At 43.3% G+C, this 20,528-nt stretch overlaps 1 protein-coding gene across 4 annotated transcripts in view; it reads right to left on the reverse strand.

Annotated features, from left to right (window-relative positions):
* Nucleotides 1–20,528, reverse strand: part of TENM2 (teneurin transmembrane protein 2) — a 1,365,678-nt gene that overhangs the window by 66,720 nt on the left and 1,278,430 nt on the right. For all 4 annotated transcript variants that reach the window (XM_033927365.1, XM_033927364.1, XM_033927366.1 and 1 more), the window contains 3 exons: nucleotides 16,435–16,670; nucleotides 10,092–10,246; nucleotides 3,179–4,053 (listed from right to left, as the gene is read on the reverse strand). In XM_033927365.1, coding sequence (XP_033783256.1) covers nucleotides 3,179–4,053; nucleotides 10,092–10,246; nucleotides 16,435–16,670 — 1,266 coding nt within the window. The remainder of the gene's footprint in view (nucleotides 1–3,178; nucleotides 4,054–10,091; nucleotides 10,247–16,434; nucleotides 16,671–20,528) is intronic.

Consider the following 20,528-nt stretch of genomic DNA (forward strand, 5'->3'; position numbering starts at 1 on the left):
TAGGCATGTTTTCTGGCGCTAAGCGCTCTTCTGTAATTGGTGCCTAACTTTGAGTGCCATTACTGTTAGGGCCCTGCGCATGTGGCAGTCGCTCACTGAGCGATTGAGTCGGTGGGTTTGCACCCATGGGGGGTATGCATGTGGGGGGGGGGGGGCATGGCGGTGTGTCAAACGTTTAGGCACCAAACTTATAGAACACTGAAAGTTGTGCACTTAGGGACCAATGTTTAGGCGTTAAACATTTCCACCTGCCCTTTCCATGGCGTAAGTGTTGGTGTCTAAGGGTTTTAGTGCGCGCGCTAGACGCTAACGCCAGCATTGAGCTGGCGTTAGTTCTAGCCGCGTCGCGCGGGTTTAGAACGTACTAAAAACGCTATTGCTGCTTAGTAAAAGGACACAACAATACCCTCAAATTATGCCAAAAATCCTACTATAGCGATAACACAACGAGGCAAACCAAGTCACATCAGGGTTTGCTCGGAGGACGCTCAGGAATTTAACTTTATTCACAACTCACAAACAAAATCATATAATTGTACTAGCTGATGCCCCGGCGTTGCACGGGTATTTAATTATAGCAATAACACTGTAAATGGATTCAAATAAAGATACTTTATAGTGGTGAATGAAATTATTTTTTACAGCTTTATAAAAAGTACAATATTCAAATTATAATGTGAAATATTTGACAAAATGAATACAATACAACTAACACAAAACTTGATTATAAACAACATTTTTAGTTTCACCTCCAGGAGCAAGAACATATAAATTCTTGGGTGAAGAGACCCCCAGAACATATCACCCCAGGTAGTGAGGGATCTGCATACCAAGTTTCGTTCAAATCGGTCAAGCCGTTTTAGATTTACTGTGAGAATGGCAGCTTTTTACATTTTTTCCATTGACATGAATGGGTGAAATCTGATTTTATGTTTGTAGCTCCGCCCATGTGTGCAGGTGGGCCGCGAGACCCCCAGAACATATCACCCCAGGTAGTGAGGGATCTGCATACCAAGTTTTGTTCAAATCGGTCAAGCCGTTTTTGCGTGATCGCGGCACATACACACACACACATACATACCTCCGATTTTATATATATAGATGTGAAGGGTGCTCTCAGTGTGAACCATCAGCGATAGGAGTCCAGCTCCGACACGTCACTTCTGGGTCAAGGCGGTAAGCCTCCACCCCCCACACCATCATCGAGCACCCTAAGTGTGCTGAAAATTAAAGCAACCTTAATCCAATCAATCAATCAAGCAAAACCGTTGAGTGAATCAAAAACTCAACACGATAATACCTGAGCGATCCAGAAGTGAAGTGTCGGAGCTGGATTCCTGTCGCTGATGGTTCACACTGAGAGCACCCTTCACATACAATTATATGATTTTGTTTGTGAGTTGTGAATAAAGTTCAATTCCTGAGCGTCCTCCAAACAAACCCTGATGTGACTTGGTTGGCTTAGTAAAAGGAGCCCTAAATGTTGGCGGCCAAATACCAACATAGGCTTCCTCTATAACAGCTGCTGTTAGGGACCATGGCGCACGGATTTTGCGTGCCAAATTTTAGCATCCTTTACAGAATTACCCCCTTCGGTATGGACACTGAGCCGCCAGCTGGCCCACGAAGTTCATTTTCTTAGTTAAAACATTTCTCTTTTGGTATAAAGGAATACGATATGTGAATTTCAGTTAAGTCAAATTATGTTACTGGCAAAAAAAAAAAAAAAAAGATTTTACTCGTATTAGATTGTGAAATCAAGAGACGTCCTGTGGCCAAGTGCCAACATTTGGGTTCACTAAGATTTCTACACTGCTGAAAAGATTCACACTTGATGAGCTTACGAAAAACATGGGAAAATACTGAAAATACTGTACTGCTAATTTCAAAACTTGATAGTCAAGCCTCAGATTTTTGTTTCGATAGTTATCTACAGTGGGTATTTCATGTTTTTTTACACCGCACCCCTTTAGGAACATGTAAGGCCTCCGCAAAGCTCAGGGCTTTGTCTTATTTGCCTTAATCCAATTTTGCCCACAAATTTCTTAAAGCATCTAAATATACAATATAAATATTAATAGATTCGTTTTCTAATCATGTTTCCCCAAAAATAAGCCCTAGTTGCCGGCGGCAGCAGCAGCGCTTCCCCCTCCCCCCGCCGACCCATCTCGCCCTCCCATCTGAACTGCGAGACAGAAAGAAATACCTTATAACAAACCAGCAGTGGCAGCAGCAATCTAGACAGGCTTCTTCATGGTCTGTGCGTTCCTCTGCTGCATCAATGATGACATCATCAGCAACACGGCAAAGGAACGGCCCAGATTGCTGCCGACACTGCCGGTTTGTTATAAGGTATTTCTTTCTGTCTTGCAGTTTGGATGGGAGGGAGAGATGGGTCGGCAGGGGTGAGGGGGGTGCGCGGCGGCAGCAGTGGGATGCTGCAAGGGATGGATAGAAGCTGCAAGGGTTCTGCTGCACTAGGGATGGGAGGGAGGGAAGAAAAGATGCTGCCCATGTGGGGGAGAGAAAGGAAATAGGAAGAATTGGGGTGGAGGAGAGGAAGGGAGAGATGATCATTACATGAAAAAAAATAAGACATCCCCAAAAATAAGACCTGGTGCCTTTTTTGGGCCTCAAATTAATATAAGACAATGTCTTATTTTCAGGGAAACGCAATAGTGCCCTCTCCTACGAATATATTTAACCACGCTAATGAGATTCCCGTGTTTCTATAAGCTGTCACAGTTCTGCGTTGTATATTGGGACTTTATAACTTTGAACATTTGTTTATCAGAGGACTATTTGCCACTAGAATTCTGATATCAGCAGTAAACTTAGCATTCAGTATTGTGAGAAATGGCAATATTGCTTGAAATTCTGAAATCTGTGCCATGCCTACTTTAACCAGTGTTATATGTGGCACAAGCTTTTGGAAACCTCATAAAACTTTGTGGTGATTGTAACTATTGCAACTGGTGGCTGGCCACATTCGTTGGGTAGGAATTGCCATAATTTCACCAAGTCAAATGATTCATCGCCTAACTCTTGGTGATGTAATACTTCTGGCAAATACAGTTTGGCAACTATAAGAGAAATGTTAAGTAGTTAAAATATATACTTAGACAGAAATGCACAGTAGGTTTCATTTTATGGCAAACCTTGACAAAATGCCTCTTACTCGTAAAATGTTGTCCATCCTGTTTCATCACTCTTTGTTGCCAAGAGACCAGTGCTTCCATCGTAAGTCATCAGTGCCAGTTCAAGATTCTGGGTAGACACCATCTTAAGGCCACCATTTGTATTAACAGTCAAAGTGAGAATCTGATTATCGGGCATCAGGAAATGGCGAGGTGTACCATTAGCATCCCGTCGGATTTTTAAAGAGTTACCATTGTTGTCGACCACCTCTACAAGATCATTCTCGGCACTGTAGGTGAAATTGTACAAATATTCTCCAGTGACAAGGCTTATGGTGTACTGATGAATTCCATTGGCATTGAAAATATACAGTTCCTGCTCCCCTGGTGATGCAACCTCATACTGGTTGGTGGCACTAAGAACAGGCTTATTTTGGTTCACAGCTCTAATACGAAAATTTCCAAGATCAGCTATGTAGATTGTGCCATCTGGTGCCACAGCTAGGGATGATGGGCAGTTTAAGATGGCATCAGTAGCATAGCCATCATCTCCAGAGTAACAGTTGCAGTTGGCATCATCTTTGCAGTCACAGTCAGAAGCTGCCCCTGCTAAAAGAGAGATCTCTCTGTTGGTTGTTACTTGGCGGAGCCGATTAATTCTCTTTTCATCTGTTTCAGCAATGTACAGGATGCCCGTGTGGGAGATAGCAACTGCACTGGCAGACTCTAGAGCAGAATGAATTGCCAGTTTACTAAGAGAGTAGTCTATGCCAGGGACCTGACAGTGCATAGGGCGTCCAGCTATGATTCGAACTTGATGGTTTTCTGTTATTTGCAAAACAACATTGTTCTCCAACACATAAAGCGAGTTGTCCATGGGATTGACAGCAAGGTCTGTTGGCCATTCCAGGCGCACCTGCAATTACAAAATTCAGCTTTCATTTTCACAGATCACAGGCAATTATTTACTATGTGTTCAAGTTCACAGAAACATAAAAACATGATGGCAGATAAACACCAAATGGCCCATCCAGTCTGCTCATCCACAGCATCCACCATCTCCTCCTCTCCCTATTGGCTAAGGCTCTTAACATTTGCATCTCCTCTTCCTATAGGCTAAGTCTCTTTACACCTGCTTTATGGTTATAGAGACATGATGGCAGATAAAGGCCAAATGACCCATCCAGTCTGCCCATCCACAGCATCCACCATCTCCTCCTCTCCCTAAGATCTCCACTTGCCTGTCCCACGCTTTCTTGAATTCAGACACAATCTTTTTCTCCACCACCTCTACTGGGAGCCTATTCCATGCATCTACCAATATTTCCTTAGATTACTCCTGAGCCTATCACCTCTTAACTTCGTACTATGTCCTCTCATTCCGGAGCTTCCATTCAAATGAAAGAGACTCACTTCATGCACATTTATGCCATGTGGGTTTTTAAACATATCTCCCCTCTAAAGTATACATATTGAGATCTTCCAGTCTGTCCCTATATGCCTTATGATATACTGCCCATCACAGAAATCTAAGTGTTTCACAATGAGTTTACACTCTAATCAGATACTCTAAGTATTTTCCCTATCTGTTCCGGTGGGTTCACAATCTAGCTATGGTCACTTAGCAATGTCTACTATAATGTGCATTATAGTAAAATAATGCATAATTTACCACCCGATATTCAATGCTATTTAGCCGTCTGGGAATGGCTTTTGACCAGCTAAATAGTGTTCAGCTGGCTAACTACAAATATTTAGCGGGAGATAGCCAGCTATCCCAGTCACGGCAAGCCTGATCACCAGCTATGTCACGCAACATTTAATAGCCAGTCACTGCCAATATTCATTGGCTGACCGGCAAAGTGTAGCGGCCAGATAGGCCCACCTAAATATTAGGTTTGTCTTTGGCCGCTATGACCTCTTTGGCCGCTATGACCTCGTTGGACAGCCATTGAATATCGTCTTAGTAGGCTATTTCTCGTGTGGCTGAACTTAGACTGAAAATTCAAGGCTAGTGACTGGATACAACCCTAGCGTTGAATTTCCGGGTTAGTCATTGACTGCGGGAGATAGCTGGGCTGCCTCCTATTGTATGAATATCGACCCCTTATTGTTTGCTGAGTAGCAAAAATTATGCATTATTTTTAAAATGCACATTATTTATTGGGCTGCATTAATTCAATTACCCCTCCCCCTTCTAGCATGGAGCCATTAGTTTGCAAACACCACATACCAGTTGAAAAGAGTGAGGAAAATATGATAACAATCATTGCTTACTGCAGCATAAACTCAAATAAAGTCACGTAGAAAAGTAATCAGTTCTAGATGTACTCTGCAACCTGGATGTTTTTTTTTTTTTTTTTAAATAAAATATGTCACTGTGTGCTGGCTAAGAGAGACAGCCCTGCTCAGCATTCCCTGAAGCATCCTTGGGGCTAAATGACTTCCCTAATGCTTACAGCATCTCTTGAGTTGTAATACGAAGTAAACATTCACTCATCCTATTACAACACGGAGACAAAGGAGTTACAGGAATACTTTTACAAACCTTTTCTACACGTAAAATGGGTTTTATCTTGTACAATTATTTAACAGGGTGCGTGTCTAACCAAATGACCAATAGGTATGTGCAACGGCAGAGCCTTAAAATATGCACATATTTAACATAAGAATTGCTGCTGCTGGGTCAGACCAATGCCCTGAGTCTCACCTGCGTATGTTCTGTTCCAGTAGGAACTTATCCAACCTTGACTTGAATCCCTGAAGGGTGTTTCCCCTATAACAGCCTCCAGAAGAGCATTCCAGGTTTCTACCACTCTCTGGGTGAAGAAAAACTTCCTTATGTTTGTACGGAATCTTTTTCCCTTCTAACTTCAGCGAGTGCCCTCTCGTTCTATTCACCTTGGAGAGGAACAGTCTCTCTTTCTCTATTAAGTCAATTCCCTTCAATATCTTGAATGTTTCGATCATGTCCCCTCAGTCTTCTCTTCTCAAGGGGAAAGAGGCCCAGTTTCTCTAGCCTCTCGTTGGATTCCCACGCCCACTCTGGAACCTGGTGTATATTCCGGTATGCAATTTGGGCCCAGATCCCCCCCAAATTCTATAAAATTGCGCTAACGTTTTGGAATGCCTCTGACCCACTCCATGCTCCTCCCATGGCCATGCCCCTTGGGGTCATGCGTCATAGAATCTGGGTGCCCAGCATTCTAGAATAGCGTGCAGCCAGATGCAGACGGTGCTAACATCAATAATGGCTCGTTAATGGCTTGTTGGCCAATTAAGTTGCGTGTGCATCTTGCATTAGGGCCCACATTTGGGCACCATATATAGAAACCAGGGGAAAAAGGGCAATTCTGTAACTAGGTGTTCATAGTTACAAGTCCCTCCCCTTTACATGTGTACACGTAGGGGAAAGTAAGAATTTCCTACATAAGCGCAGAAGGAACTGTTGGGATATGAATACGTTCTATAGCATGCATTTGTAAGAGAAGTGTGCATGTGGGTGATGCAAGGGCAGGTGAGGTTACCTTTGCTGCATTTAGGATAGAAGTTATCAAAGTGTGGTAAAAAGCAGGCATTGCTACATTAGCGATTTTTGCCCCACGCTGAAACTTATTAGCCTAGCGGCAAGAGCAAAGTCTGTACGGAAGTTTTTTGGAGCCATTGATGTGGGTGGAGGAGATTTGAGCACATTTGCTCAGCCTAAAATAGACCTGAGGCTTTTTCTTCCGTTTAAGACATTACTCTTAGCTAAAAGAGTGGAGCACTTTTGTTGCTGTCTATGATATACAATTCTCCACTACACTAACGTAGATTGAGTATAAAGCAGGCTTCCACCATGGAAGTGACCAATCTGCAATCTCCCTGGACCACAGGTTGCTGACTCTGGTAATATATGAATAATGCTGCTTATAAGCTATCTCACAAACAGTGTTATTCAACTTACCCAGTAGCATTGGGTTGCCAAGCTGCAGTCCAATGGTTCTGGACTGTCCAAGGGGCTGGAACTTCTAGTTGGCTAGAGCGTCCTACCCCAAGCTTTAAGCCCAACCCCAAATGAAACCCTCAACCACCCCCAAACCCGAAGAGCCCCCTTGGAAGTCTTCCTACCTCCACCAGAACCCCCCCTTAGGTATCAAATCCTCCCCTCACACATTTCTGAAGAGCCCCTGGACCTACTATTGTAGAATCCCTGGTGTCTAATGATTTGGGCAGGAGCGATCCTGTTTCTACTGCCCTTGCTGGCACCATCATCCAAAATGGCACCTGTGATCCCCCCCAGCAGTAGTGTTATGGTACTACCACTAGGGGGCCAGACATAAGGGTAAATATTTTGCATCTCATTACTATGTAACTCATGGTGACTCACATTGTGCTACATTCAGACAAGATGACCTGTGTTAGTGGCCTTTAAGTAAAGGATAAAGGGTCATGGAGTTGATATACTGCCTTTCTGTGGTACAAGCAAAGTGATTTACATTTGTCACATTAAGAGGCAAATAATGTAGGTTATTGCCCTAATGTAACTTGATAACTTCCTCCCTTATGTACCCACAGTAATACCGGGACTGTGGCTAGCATAACTGTGGTTGCCTAAATGTTAGGCTCGCCAATCTGGGTTATATTAGTATTCTGTAAAGGAATCTGGATGCCCAGATGCCAATATAGAATCGACTGTTATCCTGCGGCAATGGAATGCTTAATGGAGGCCCCACTTACAGAATTCCTTCCTCGGCACTACATTTTAGAATTAACCTTCACAGCCAATTTCCAAGCACAGCTTAACTGTTTAACAAGTTTAGTCAGTGCCAATAATTGGTAATTAACACCTTCATAATTAACTCTATTTAGAACTAATTAAAAATTGTGCACACAACTTGGGGCTAGATTCACTAAGGGATCCGATCCATGTCCCGGGAGATGATTCGCGAATCACCCTCATACAAATGAGGGCGATGGGAATCACGCCCCCACCTACCTGCCCAGATCGCTTTATAGCGATCCCAGCGCATGCGCAGACCATCTGTAGATGGTCCGTGCATGCGCTGGACCTCCAGGCCCGGCAGAGAATTTTTTCTTAATAAAAAACTTTTTGGGAGCCCGTAGTTTTAACCCGCTTTAAGCCGACAGGTTAAAACCATGGGCTTGCACTGCAGGGAAGGGTGGGAGAGTCGGGGCAGGCAGGAGATCAGGGCAGCAGGAGAGTTGGGGCTGCAGGAGTTCAGGGGAGGCAGGAGATCTGGGCAGCAGGAGAGTCTGAAAGCAGGGCAGAAAGCAGGAGTTTGGGGCAGAGAGCAGAAAAACAGGGCAGAGAGCAGGGTGACAGAAGGCAGGGCAGTCGGAAAGGGCTTGAGCAACTAGTCCTCAGCAGTCGCTTGTTTGTGATTGGCCAGCCCAGTTGGTTTGCAGGGTTTTGGTTAGTGAATTGCGTCCCTGCCTACTTTGCAGGCCGTTCCCCTCATTTGCAAGCAGGTCGGAGGATGGTTGGCAGAGAGGTAAGTGAATCGGGCCGGAGTAAAATCGGGTCGCAAACCGATTGGTACACAATTGGTTTGCTTAGTGAATCTAGCCCTTGGTCGGCACATTCTGTAAGGTAATGTACTCTAGTTCTAGTGCACAAGTCCGTAAAGGGGGGTAGCCAGAGGAGAAGCATGTTATGGACTAAGCCCAATGTGTGCACAAGTTAGGCACAGATGTTTAGTCCTGGTTTTCCTTGACCTAAATGGGTGTGCCTAAAAGTTATGACATGAACTGGCACTTAGCATGATTCTGTAAGGCAGGCCTGCACAACTTCGGCCTTCGCCAGGCCAGCTTTTCAGGATTTCCCAAATGAATATACATGAGATCAATATGCTACAATGGAAGTGGTGCAGGCAAATTCACTGGGGAAATCCCATGAGATGTTGGCAGAATGTCAGCCCAGTAACTAGTTATGTTTCACAACATAGCCAGTTAGCACCAATATTCATTCGCTGACTGGATACGTTTAACAGCCAGATAGACCCACACAAATAGCAGGTCCATCTTTGGCCACTATGAATTTTGGCTTAACCAGTTCGTCACAATTAGCTAAGAAAATCCTCGGAAAGTCATAAGCCTTACTGGGTCAGACCAATGGTCCATCAATCCCAGTAGCCCGTTCTCACGTTGGCCAATCCAGGTCACTAGTACCAGGCCAAAACCCAAGGAGTAGCAACATTCCAGCATCCAGAACCCCAATCAGAGCAACATTCCAGAGCTGAGATTGTGATGTCATAATGACTCATTCCACAGTGCCTCAGAGCCAACCTCATCAGTGATGTTACAATGGCTTAATTGAGTATCAACATTCCATACTACCAATCCAAGGCAAGCAGTGGCTTCCCACATGTCTTTCTCAATAACAGACTATGGACTTTTCCTCCAGGAAATTGTCCAAACCTTTCTTAAAACCAGCTGCGCTATCCACTCTTACCACAACCTCAGGCAATGCGTTCCAGAGCTTAATTATTCTCTGAGTGAAAAAATATTTCCTCTTATTGATTTTAAAAGTATTTCCCTGTAATTTAATCGAGTGTCCCCTAGTCTTTGTAATTTTTGACAGAGTGAAAAATCGATCCACTTGTACTCGTTCCACTTCAGGATTTTGTAGACTTCAATCATATCTCCCCTCAGCCAACTCTTTTCCAAGCTGAAAAGCCCTAACCTTTTTAGTCTTTCCTCATACGAGAGGAGTTCCATCCCCTTTATCATCTTGGTCGCTCTTCTTTGAACCTTTGAACCTTCAATGCCAGCTGCTGGATACGGCCTGGCACTGAATTTCCAGGTTTGCTGCCGAACAAGGTCTGAAAATCAGGCCCCCAACATGTAGGAATCTAATTTAGATTCTGAGTAGCTTTTGGGGGAGGGGGAAATTCAGAGCTGAAGCATTCCTAATTGTAGTACGGATGGGGAATGGAGTGTAGATATTTTTACCTGGGTGACGTCCATGCTGGAGTCACAGCTTAATGGTCGTCCTGCAGCTAGCTCATTGGATCCCAGAAGAGTAGAAATTATTCCATTCTGATCGACTTTTCGAATCATAGTAGCATCCACAAAATACATGAGCCCATTCTTATCCACTGCGATGCCTGTGAAATGTAAGTCGTAATTACAAATGATGCTTTATTGTTAAGCTCATTTCCATTATGGGGTGAAGGAGCTTCTTTCTGCTCTTTCTCTTCAATGGTGGTGATGAGCCCATAGGAGCTCTTTGCCAACAAGACAGAAGTTAAGGTTTGTAATTTTCAGTGCATAACATGACTAGGGAAAAGATGGCATTCTTCAGATGTTACGAACTAGCACAGGGATAGGCCATTCCGGTCCTCGAGAGCCAGAGCCAGATCAGGTTTTCAGGACATCCACAATAAATATGCATGCGATAGATTTCCATCTCATGAAGGCAGTGCATGCAAATCCATCTCATACATATTCATGGTGGAGATCCTGAAAACCTGACCTGGCTACGGCTCTCGAGGACCGGAATTGCCTACCTCTGAACTAGCAGAAGTCATCAGTAGGAATTAGGAATGAGTCCCACAATCCCTAGCATGCATTCTGTATGTAGAAGGTTGCCCTGCAAGCATACATTCAGCAACTGAACATGAACTTAACTCGCCTTGAACTGCCACTGGAAAGGCAAGAGCTAATTAAATGAATAATACTGTAAAATACAAAAAAGTAGTAATTGGCACAGTTGTACCTGGCTTGGCTGCCACCCAGGTTGGAACACCCCCTCCTCCCCCTGTCCCTCCTCCAGGTGGTGATGGGACTGTTTGAAGTGGTCACAGAACTGTAGTCTGCATGTGTACAGCTACTGGCTTTGCTAGTCCCCTGCCCTGGAACAGGAAGTTGTCATCAGAGGGGGCTAATGGCTACGCATAGGTGGACTGTGGCCCCGTGGTTTCTCCATTCACCCCCTTATTGACCACATCCAGGGCGAATTGCATCTACAGCCCCACCTATGATACGTCAATGGCAATCAGCATGGGGCCTGAGAGTCAGGGAACATTTATGGGCCCTGACCTTTCCTCCTGGTATCTGGGAGTGCACAGTGACACGCAGGGGGAGCTCTGTGCCGCTGCTGCTATTTCTGTCATAATGCTTTGCATCAGTGGGAGATGAGGATGGTGATAACAGAGGTGAAGAGAATGGATTTGCTTTGTGTTTTCATCATCATGTGAAGTTTAAAGCCTTAAAACAGGGGTGTCAAAGTCCCTCCTCGAGGGCCGGAATCCAGTCGGGTTTTCTGGATTTCCCCAATGAATATGCATTGAAAGCAGTGCATGCAAATAGATCTCATGCAGATTCATTGGGGAAATCCTGAAAACCCGACTGGATTCTGGCCCTCGAGGACCGACTTTGACACCTGTGCCTTAAAATGTCCCAAACTGCACTGTTTCAATAGCTTTCAGACTTGCATAATAAATAAATAACATTTTAGGCATGTATAATAAATACATACATTTTTATGTGGGGGTAGAGCATTGAAGACAAGAGTTGGAGAGAGAGAGAGAGAGAGGGAGGAGGAAGAGCAGTAGCTGTCTGGATTTTGTATGGGATGAGGGATTAGGCCGTCATGAGCAGGAACAGAATACCGTACTGGGTCAGACCAATGGTACATGTAACCCAGTATCTTGTTTCCAACAGTAGGCAATTCAGGTCACAAGTCCTGGCAAAAATCCAAATAGTAGCAAGATTCCATGCTATTAATCCCTGGGCAAGCAGTGGTTTCTCCCAAGACTATCTCAATTACAGGTGCATTCTGGGATGCAATGGGGAGGGGCCTAAGGCCCTGATTGGCTCATTTACCTAAGGTCCCTCCCATAGGGAAGGAGGCCAATCAGGGCCTTAGCGCCCCCCCCCTGGGGTGCATCCCAGAATGCACTGAGAAGGAGACCTAAGACTCTGATTGGCCCAGATGCCTAAGGCCCCTCCTATGGGGCCCCTCAATTTTAGAGTGGGGGGCCTGATGGCTGGAGGGTGTAAGCATCCTTCTGGCTGAACTTTCTACTGCAGAGGTATGGGGGACTTAGAGGTGCTTGGGGTGCCCATAGGTTTGGGGGAGTGTGGAAAGGTTTAGGGGGGTCTGGATGGGGGATATTGCCTGTTGGGGGAGGGGGGAACTTCCAGGGGATGGAAGCAGGAGGGAGTGGGCATCCCTCCTGCCAGGGGACTTTGTGGAGTGGTCGACGGTTCCGGCAGGAGGACGTGGGCATCCCTCCTGCTGGTTGACTTTATGTTCCCTGCCGCAGCTGCTCAGCTGATCACGGCAGGGTGATTCCCTTGCCACGATCAGCTCTGCAGCCATGTCTGTTTGAAATGTAGACCAGCATTTTGTTGGCCTACATTTCAAGCATCTGTCATGGCCTTAGGTGAGATCAAGTGTTCCGATGCATCTCCCTCAACCGTGACAAATGCCTACCGTGTAGGCATCCTGCCCCAGGTTGTTTTTTTTGTTTTTCAACGTGCTAGATGCCTATCACTGCCTACAATCGAGATGCCTGTTTATAGAATCAGCCCCTTATCTGAAAACTAGCTATTTTGGAAAAGTTCCAGGGGCAGACACACCAGTGCTGAATACCAGACTTAACCAGCTATGCAATGGTTGAATTTGCAAAATCAGATATTCAGGGCCAAAACCTAGACAAAGACCGCACTGAATTTCCTAGGTATAATGCCGATGGCAATCAGCAAAATATTGAGCACCGCTGGCTGAATATCAACCCCAAGATGCTAAAAACAGTGCCTGAAATTAGGAACCTAGGTTGGCGCACCTAGCCGAATTAGGCATTTAACTTAATTATTCAATTTGGCTTAATCAGTCCTGTTAACTGAAAAGCACCGTTAAAATGTAGGGGCGGATTTTGTATGTGATTTGAATAAGTGCTGGTAGACACCTAACTTAGGCCCACTCATTTAGGCCAAGAAAACCCTGGCATATAACGAGTGCCCCCAAGGTTTCAATGCCTACTGGTGCTGAAAGTGCCACTAGGCGTGATTCTGTGAATGGCGCCTAGCGGATGATTGACAATTGTACTCAACTTCACCTACAAGTTAAGCATTGTTGATCGAATCAGGGCCATTGATACTGGGTTACATTCATAATCCAAAATGGAATCTAGGCACCCAGATGACTTTATTTATTTATTTACAAAACTTATATTCTTTTTTTTTTTTTTTTTTTTTTTTTTTAATTCTTTATTTAAATTTTAAACAACAATTCACAAGCGTAATCTTGTTCCATGCAATACAGAGAAAGAAAACGGATTTCACCAAAATAATATATCAGATTTGAACAAAACATTTCAAATTTGAAATAAAACATCTTATCCCTTCCTTAGACCACAATGAAAGGGGTGTGATAATCATATAATATTGGAGACCTAAATTAAAGAATTTAATTCAGAGGAAAAGGCTTAGTGAGGCATGGCTACCCTCTAATTATATTATATTCCATTCCATTCTCCAACATACCTTGGTAATTTTTTAACTCTTAGAAACTCCTTTAAATGTTCTGAAGAAAAGAAAACATATTTGACTCCCAAGTACCTTACCAAACATTTACAAGGATAAGCTAGTAGAAATGGAGCACCCAATTTAAGAGTTTCTTGTCTTAAGGAAAGAAAATCTTTCCTTCGCTCCTGAGTCACTTTAGAGACATCTGGATAAATCCAAATACGTTGTGCTCCAAATAATTTTTGAGAATTTTTAAAATATAATCTTAGGATCATATTTAAATCTTGCTCAAAAACAAAAGATATTAGAAGCGTAGTTCTCGCAGTATCTGGATTCAGAGTTTGTTCTAAAAGAGCAGTAACATTAGCAAAATCAATCTGTTCCTCTTGTCCATTATTTTTCTCTTGTCCAACGTTTTTTTCCAGAGGAATTATTTTGTTTGGCAAATAATAAATCTTGTTTAAAGGAGGAATATTTTCAGAAGAATTTCCCAAATTTTCAATCAAATATCTTTTAAAGAAATCAATACAAAAAAATAAATCCCCAAACACAATCAAAAACACCAAGAAATAAAACAAAACAATATACAGATAACATTTCCATGAATCACTTCATTTCTTAAATCACTACATAAGAACTGCCAGCTCCGGAACAGACCCCCGGGTCCATCAAGTCCGGTGATCCGCTCATGCGGAGGCCCAGCCAGGTGTAACCTGGTGAAAACTTAGTCACCCGTATCCCTCTATGCGTCTTTCCAGGAGATGCGCCCTTAAATCCTGTTTCTTAACCACTCTGAACTGTTTGTGGTATTGCGATATATAAAAATAAAGATTATTATTATTAATAAGCATATTTATTTTAAAAAATGATGAGCATTTTTATAACATAGGTCCTTTCTGCCCTTTTAACCTAGGTGTTATGAATTTATAACTCTAAGTGAACTTTGTTTTCCACAGCTTGGACTCCTGCAGCACATGGTTAATATTTTTCCTTGTATTATATTAAATTCTATTATACATGACTATTTAATCCCGACACCATAGTAAGCATTGTGGGAGATAATTCATATGACCAGTGGCCTTCTCCAGAGAGCCGGCAATCTAAATTTAAGCATAAAGTCTCTTAAAATGAATTGCCCAAGGCCAGAATTAGTGATGGATGTGAATCGCCTCCAGTTATAGCTCTGTGTTCAAATCAGCACACTGCCTGCCCAGCTCAAGTTATGTGAATCAGCGAGTGAAAAAAATCTGACAGATGCAACTAAGAGATTGCAAGAGAGATATTTTGTATTTAGCAATGACTGACACTGTGCAGAAAAAAATGTCAGCATATGTGTATCTCTGGGAGTGTGATGAGCGAAAATAATGTGCCAAAGCTTTCACCCTTTACTGCTCATTTGCTAAATGTTTATCAGGGCGGCGCTGGCACCAGCATTGAAATGAGGGCCAGTGCTTCTAATCATGGCTGAAATCTGTATGCAAGGAAGCCGCAAGGGCCCTGCGCTCTCTCCTGCCTTCTCCCCTCTATCTTTACTGGCACAGAATTCTGCATCAGTGGTTCTCACACCTGCTCCTTGGGGGTCACCCGACCAATCAGTGATTTGGCCTATCCTCAATGAATATGTATAAGATGCATTTGCAGTCAATGGAAGGGGTAGATGCAAATATCTTTCATAAATATTCAATGGGAATGGCTGAGAAACCAGATTGGGGTATTGAAAACCACTGCAGTACATTAATACACGCAGATTGGTTAGTGATTTATCAACTGCTTTTTACAATGACAGTGAACAAATTATAATCCACTCTCAGATACCCAACAAAATAGTTAAAGATGGTGCCTGATCCTAGTTAGCTTCAGTATAATGTGGCTAAGGTTCCAGGTTTATTTAAAAATTTGATATACCGCCTGATTAAAATTCAAAGCGGTTTTACATAATATAAAAACAAAGTATAATAAGAACGTACATGTAAAACAAATTACAAACAATCAAACGCACTGACAAACATTAACTTACCGATACAAGATGGAGAAGGGCAGAAATACCTAATGTTTGGCTTTTAGAAAAAGAAAGCCTATAAATGATATTTTCTGTTACTCAGTATTTTAAGAAACTCCTTTATTAACATTAGTCAATTTTTCTATCTCCTAAGGCAGGGATATCAAAGTCCTTCCTCGAGGGCCGCAATCCAGTCGGGTTTTCAGGATTTCCCCAATGAATATGCATGAGATCTATTTGCATGCACTGCTTTCAATGCATATTCATTGGGGAAATCCTGAAAACCCGACTGGAATATGGCTTTCGAGGACCGGAGTTCCCTACCCCTGCTATAGTCCATGTGCCTAACTCCTAGGCATACCTCTGACCCCCCCATGCCCCTCCCACATCCAGGCCCCCAGAAGTTGTATATGATGGATTTGGCGTGCACAATTTCAAGAATAGTAGCTAAGGCAGATATGTATATACTGTAAATGTTAGTTGCTGCCAATTAATACCAAAGAAAACCAATTTAAACTAATAATTGGCAGTTATCTCTAATTAATGGTCAATTATTAAATTAAGTTGTGCATGGAAATACCCTTATTTATACGTTGTCTGCACAAATTTGCAAAAACTTGGGCCTGCAAGTTTATAGAATCTGGGGGAAGTGCACAGATATGGAAAAAAGAAGCTGAAAGGGAGGGAAAAAATTACCTAGCTTATCTGACCTCCCAGTTTTGTAAGTCGGCTAACCTGAAGTGTCTTTAAGTAGTCTATGGTTATAAGACCTAACGTTTTAAAAATGATTCTCTCTCCCCTCCTCCATCTCCCAATCTTTACCTCTGGGGTTTATTAGTAAGGCCTCCACCGCCTTTCCTCCATCGCCACATCTGGCTTCAGTGAAGGGCATCATGCACTGATCTCCTGTTCCAGCTACAACTTCAAAATTTGCGGCAAGATCTTTCGCCCCAGATAAGGACTTGACTCGGTAAATTCGCCGGCTGTTGGTGTCTGAAACAAACAGTGAGCCAGAGACAGGATCCACTGCCAGATAGTACTTATGGCCTGGGCTGTTGCTATAGGAGAAGAACCAAAAAAAGAGAAATGCTTGAGTCTCATATGATACCACAGAACGGGGAAATCCCCACAGTGGACAAATTGGGACATGTCAAAGTCAAGCAGGTTTTCAAGCAAGACACCGCTCTGTGCTCTTTTTCATCCCACACTTTCCATTTCTTTTGTCATTATACGGTGGGTGAAACTTGTGGTTTCAAATAAAATATAATGAAAGGGGAAATGTTAATATCTCTGTACAAAGGCCCAGACATACTGATGTGCAATCCTTTGGACCGGGATATAATTACAAAGAATTTAGGGGTTCAAACAAATATCCTTCCCTGCAAAGGTTGATCTGACGTGAGCCAGATCAGATTATTCAAAATTACCATCAGGTTTTAGAAGGCACTGAGTCTAGGACAGATTTATAACTAAAAAAGTAACTGTACCCTCTGGGTAGTGGGTAAAAATTTAGGGGTGCAGAATACAGATGGTCTCAATCAAAAACAGACACTGCTTTCACAATGTCTTGAAGCAGCTCTTTGACAGTTTTCCTGAATCCCTGGAAACTGCCAGGTTTGGAAGACTGCTCCAATGACATCATTGTGCCGTAGGTTCTGACCAATTTCTACATAGTACTCCCCAGATATTTGCGGGGGTTACGTTCCAGGAACCCCCGCGAATGCTGAAAAACCGCAAATATGTTTTTTAGCGGGGGAGACAGGAGAGAGCAGCCAGAAAGGCGGGAGAGAGCAGCCGGAGCAGCATCGAGTGAAGGAAATCACTCGCGGTATGCTCCAACTGCCTCTTCCTGCACCAAAGTTGGGCCTCACCAATCAGGAGCTGTGTGTCAAAGCAGCTCCTGATTGGTGAAGCCCGACTTTAGTGCAGGAAGAGGCGGTCGGAGCATACCGCGAGTGATTTTCTTAATTTGCCGGCGCTCCGGATGCTCTCTCCTGCCCGGTGATTCACGGTCAGAAAATACCGCGAATGACTGGGACAGCGAATCGCCGACCGCGAATGACCAGGGGAACACTGTACATAATTCTTTTCTATTTAGGTATAGAAAGATAACACACATTCAGTAAACGAGTCACATGCTGGGTCTCCTTTTCCAAAAAGACAGAGGTCCAAAAGACAGCATAAACCAGCAAAGTGAGGAGGGGGCGGCTGTCTGACCCCCACTGCGCGTGCATGCCCCTCACCTTGCCCGTACTTTGTGTTTTACTTCTCTGTGCGAGCAACATTGCTACCCACGTCGGCATCAGCACTCTCTCTGGCTTCACTTCTGGGGGTCCCGCGCCTAAGAAGTGACGTCAAAGGGCGAGCCGACACCAATGTGGGCATGCCACTTGCACTGGAGAAGTTAAAAAGGTATGAGGAATGAGAAGGGACGTGTGCGCGCGGCAGGGGAGGTGGGGAAGAGGGCGGGGTGGGCGCTACGCCACTGAACCAGCACTTGGATGTCTTGTTTTATGATTCAAAACGGCCAAGTGGGCCTTCTCAATACCGTCTTTCCAGACGTCTTTCTGGTTGTTTTGTTTCCAGTGCATGTAAATCTTAAGGAGGAATGTTAGAAGTGTGTTTTGGGTAGGTTTAAGACTTGGATGTTCTGTAGTGACAATCAAGCCTTTTACAAAACGTCCAGGACTTTTAGATGTTGGGAGCTAGACTTGTTTTAAAAATGAACAAGGGTCAAAATGGTGCCCAAACTGACCAGATAACCACTGGAGAGTTTAAGGCATGAACCTGACCCCCAAAGATGTAAAAATCCCAGTACATTCTAGCCTGTATTACGAGGGGGTGCTGAAACGTTCTCAGTCCCAACCAACCAACTTCTTAAATTCTGAGCGCTATTTCGCCAATGTAGCTGAAAAAAGCGTTCTCTTATTTCGTTAAGTGCCAATTTGCAGAAACAAATTCTTTGTTTTGACATTGTTTCAGATCATTGATTGAACCATATCCATGTCATTCTCTTGGTTGGGCTGAGAACGTTTCAGAAGCCCCTGGTAGTGAGAAAAGTTTCAGTCTGGAAACCAGAGCTGATACTGTGATGTCATAATGCCTCATTCCACCAATAAGAGCCAACAGCATCAGTGATGTCACAATTGGGGGGAGGAGGGGAGGAGTACTGAAAAGTTATCAGCCCAACCAATTTCCTAAATTCTGAGCGTTATTTTGCCACTGGAGCTAAAAAGAGTGTTATCATATTTCGTTAAGTGCCAATTTGCAGAAACAAAATTCTGTTTTGACATTGTTTCAGATCTGCTCCTTGTGACCCTGGGCAAGTCACTCAGTCCTCCACAGCCCCAGGTACGTTAGATAGATTGTGAGCCCACCGGGACAGATAGGGAAAATGCTTGAGTACCTGATTGTAAAAACCGCTTAGATAACCTTGATAGGCGGTATATAAAATCCTAATAAACTTGAAACTTGATCATTGATTAAATGATATCCAACTCATTCTCTTCTTGGTTAGACTGAGAACTTTTCAGTACCCCTCATACAGCTTCAGATGGGCATAAAGACATCCGAGTCCAGCAGAGGGGCACACTAGGGATACTGCAGCGAATGTCACATTAAAAGTTCCAGGTCAGATGTCATCATAGCTTGCTTCTATTGTATGGTGAGCACTCCAAAACCTAATGTACATACATAAAGATGACACCTGCAGATATAAGGGGCTATTGTTGTGGTGTACAGGTGGGTACAGTAAGTTTTGGGTGGGTTTTGGAGGTCTCACCATACAATACAATCAGGTTATAATGACTTTTAAATGTGTCATTCACTGCATTACCTGTTAAAGTGCCCCTCGGCTGTGCTCAGCTGTCTGAACAGTTTGCTATGAATGCTGGCTGCTTGAATGTCCGAAAAGCTTGCTTTTGTGTGTTTTTCACGTGAGAATCTTTATATTCGAGGAACAAAACGTCTAGATAAGTCATTAAAAAAAAAAGATGGATGTTCTACAATTTTGAAAAGGAACATTTTCTCTACTGGATTTCTGGACATCTTTCTCAATACGTCAGACTTAGATGTCCTATTGAAAATGCCCCTCCACGTGTGTGTTTTTGTGCATGGAATTTTCTAGAACAATACAATATAATACAAAACAATACAGATACTGTGTGGGAACGTGTGTGTGTTTGGGTCTGTGTGAGTATTTGTATATGGGATTTTGTGACATTCTTGATAATTATTCCCAGAAGTAAAGAAGAGTTAGAAATCAAGAACTAAAAATGGTAAAAATACTGATCATGAAAAGTCTTAGGGGTCATTATTCAAAGCAATTTAACCAGCCAGAAATACTCCTGTCTGGATAACTGCTAATTTTCAGTGTCACATAACTGGTTACCACCCTAAACCTAAACTGGCTATTTTGGGAGCTTACTAGGGACTGTTGGCACTTGGCTGGTTAATCAGCCAGATTAACTATATAAACAAAACCACAGAACGGTCAGCTCTATCTTTATGTGGTAATTCATAGCCAGTTAAATATTGAATATTGTTCTTATGTGTTAATCAGCTCCGGAAACCTGGAAATTCAGTGCTGGTGCCTGGACATGGACTGGTATTGAATTTCTAGGTTTAATATTGGTGGGCAGTCACAAGTTTAATATCAGGCCATTAAATATTAGTATTTATGGTACTTTAGCTCCATTTGCATGTCTTGCTTGCTATGTATCAGAACTGTCAAAGAACTGGCAGAGCCAAAGAACCAGCAAGATCCAATGCGAGCTGGGTGCATGTGATGTTATGATTATTGGCCATGGTGGTATGCCAAAACTAAATGAAACATTTTTTATTTACTGTATACCATGCTATGTACGAAGGCTGATTGAAAAGTAATGAGACTACCTCTATTACTCTTTCCAAGAAGT

Source organism: Geotrypetes seraphini, chromosome 18 (genome assembly GCF_902459505.1).
Source record: "Geotrypetes seraphini chromosome 18, aGeoSer1.1, whole genome shotgun sequence".
Classification (NCBI taxonomy): domain Eukaryota; kingdom Metazoa; phylum Chordata; class Amphibia; order Gymnophiona; family Dermophiidae; genus Geotrypetes; species Geotrypetes seraphini.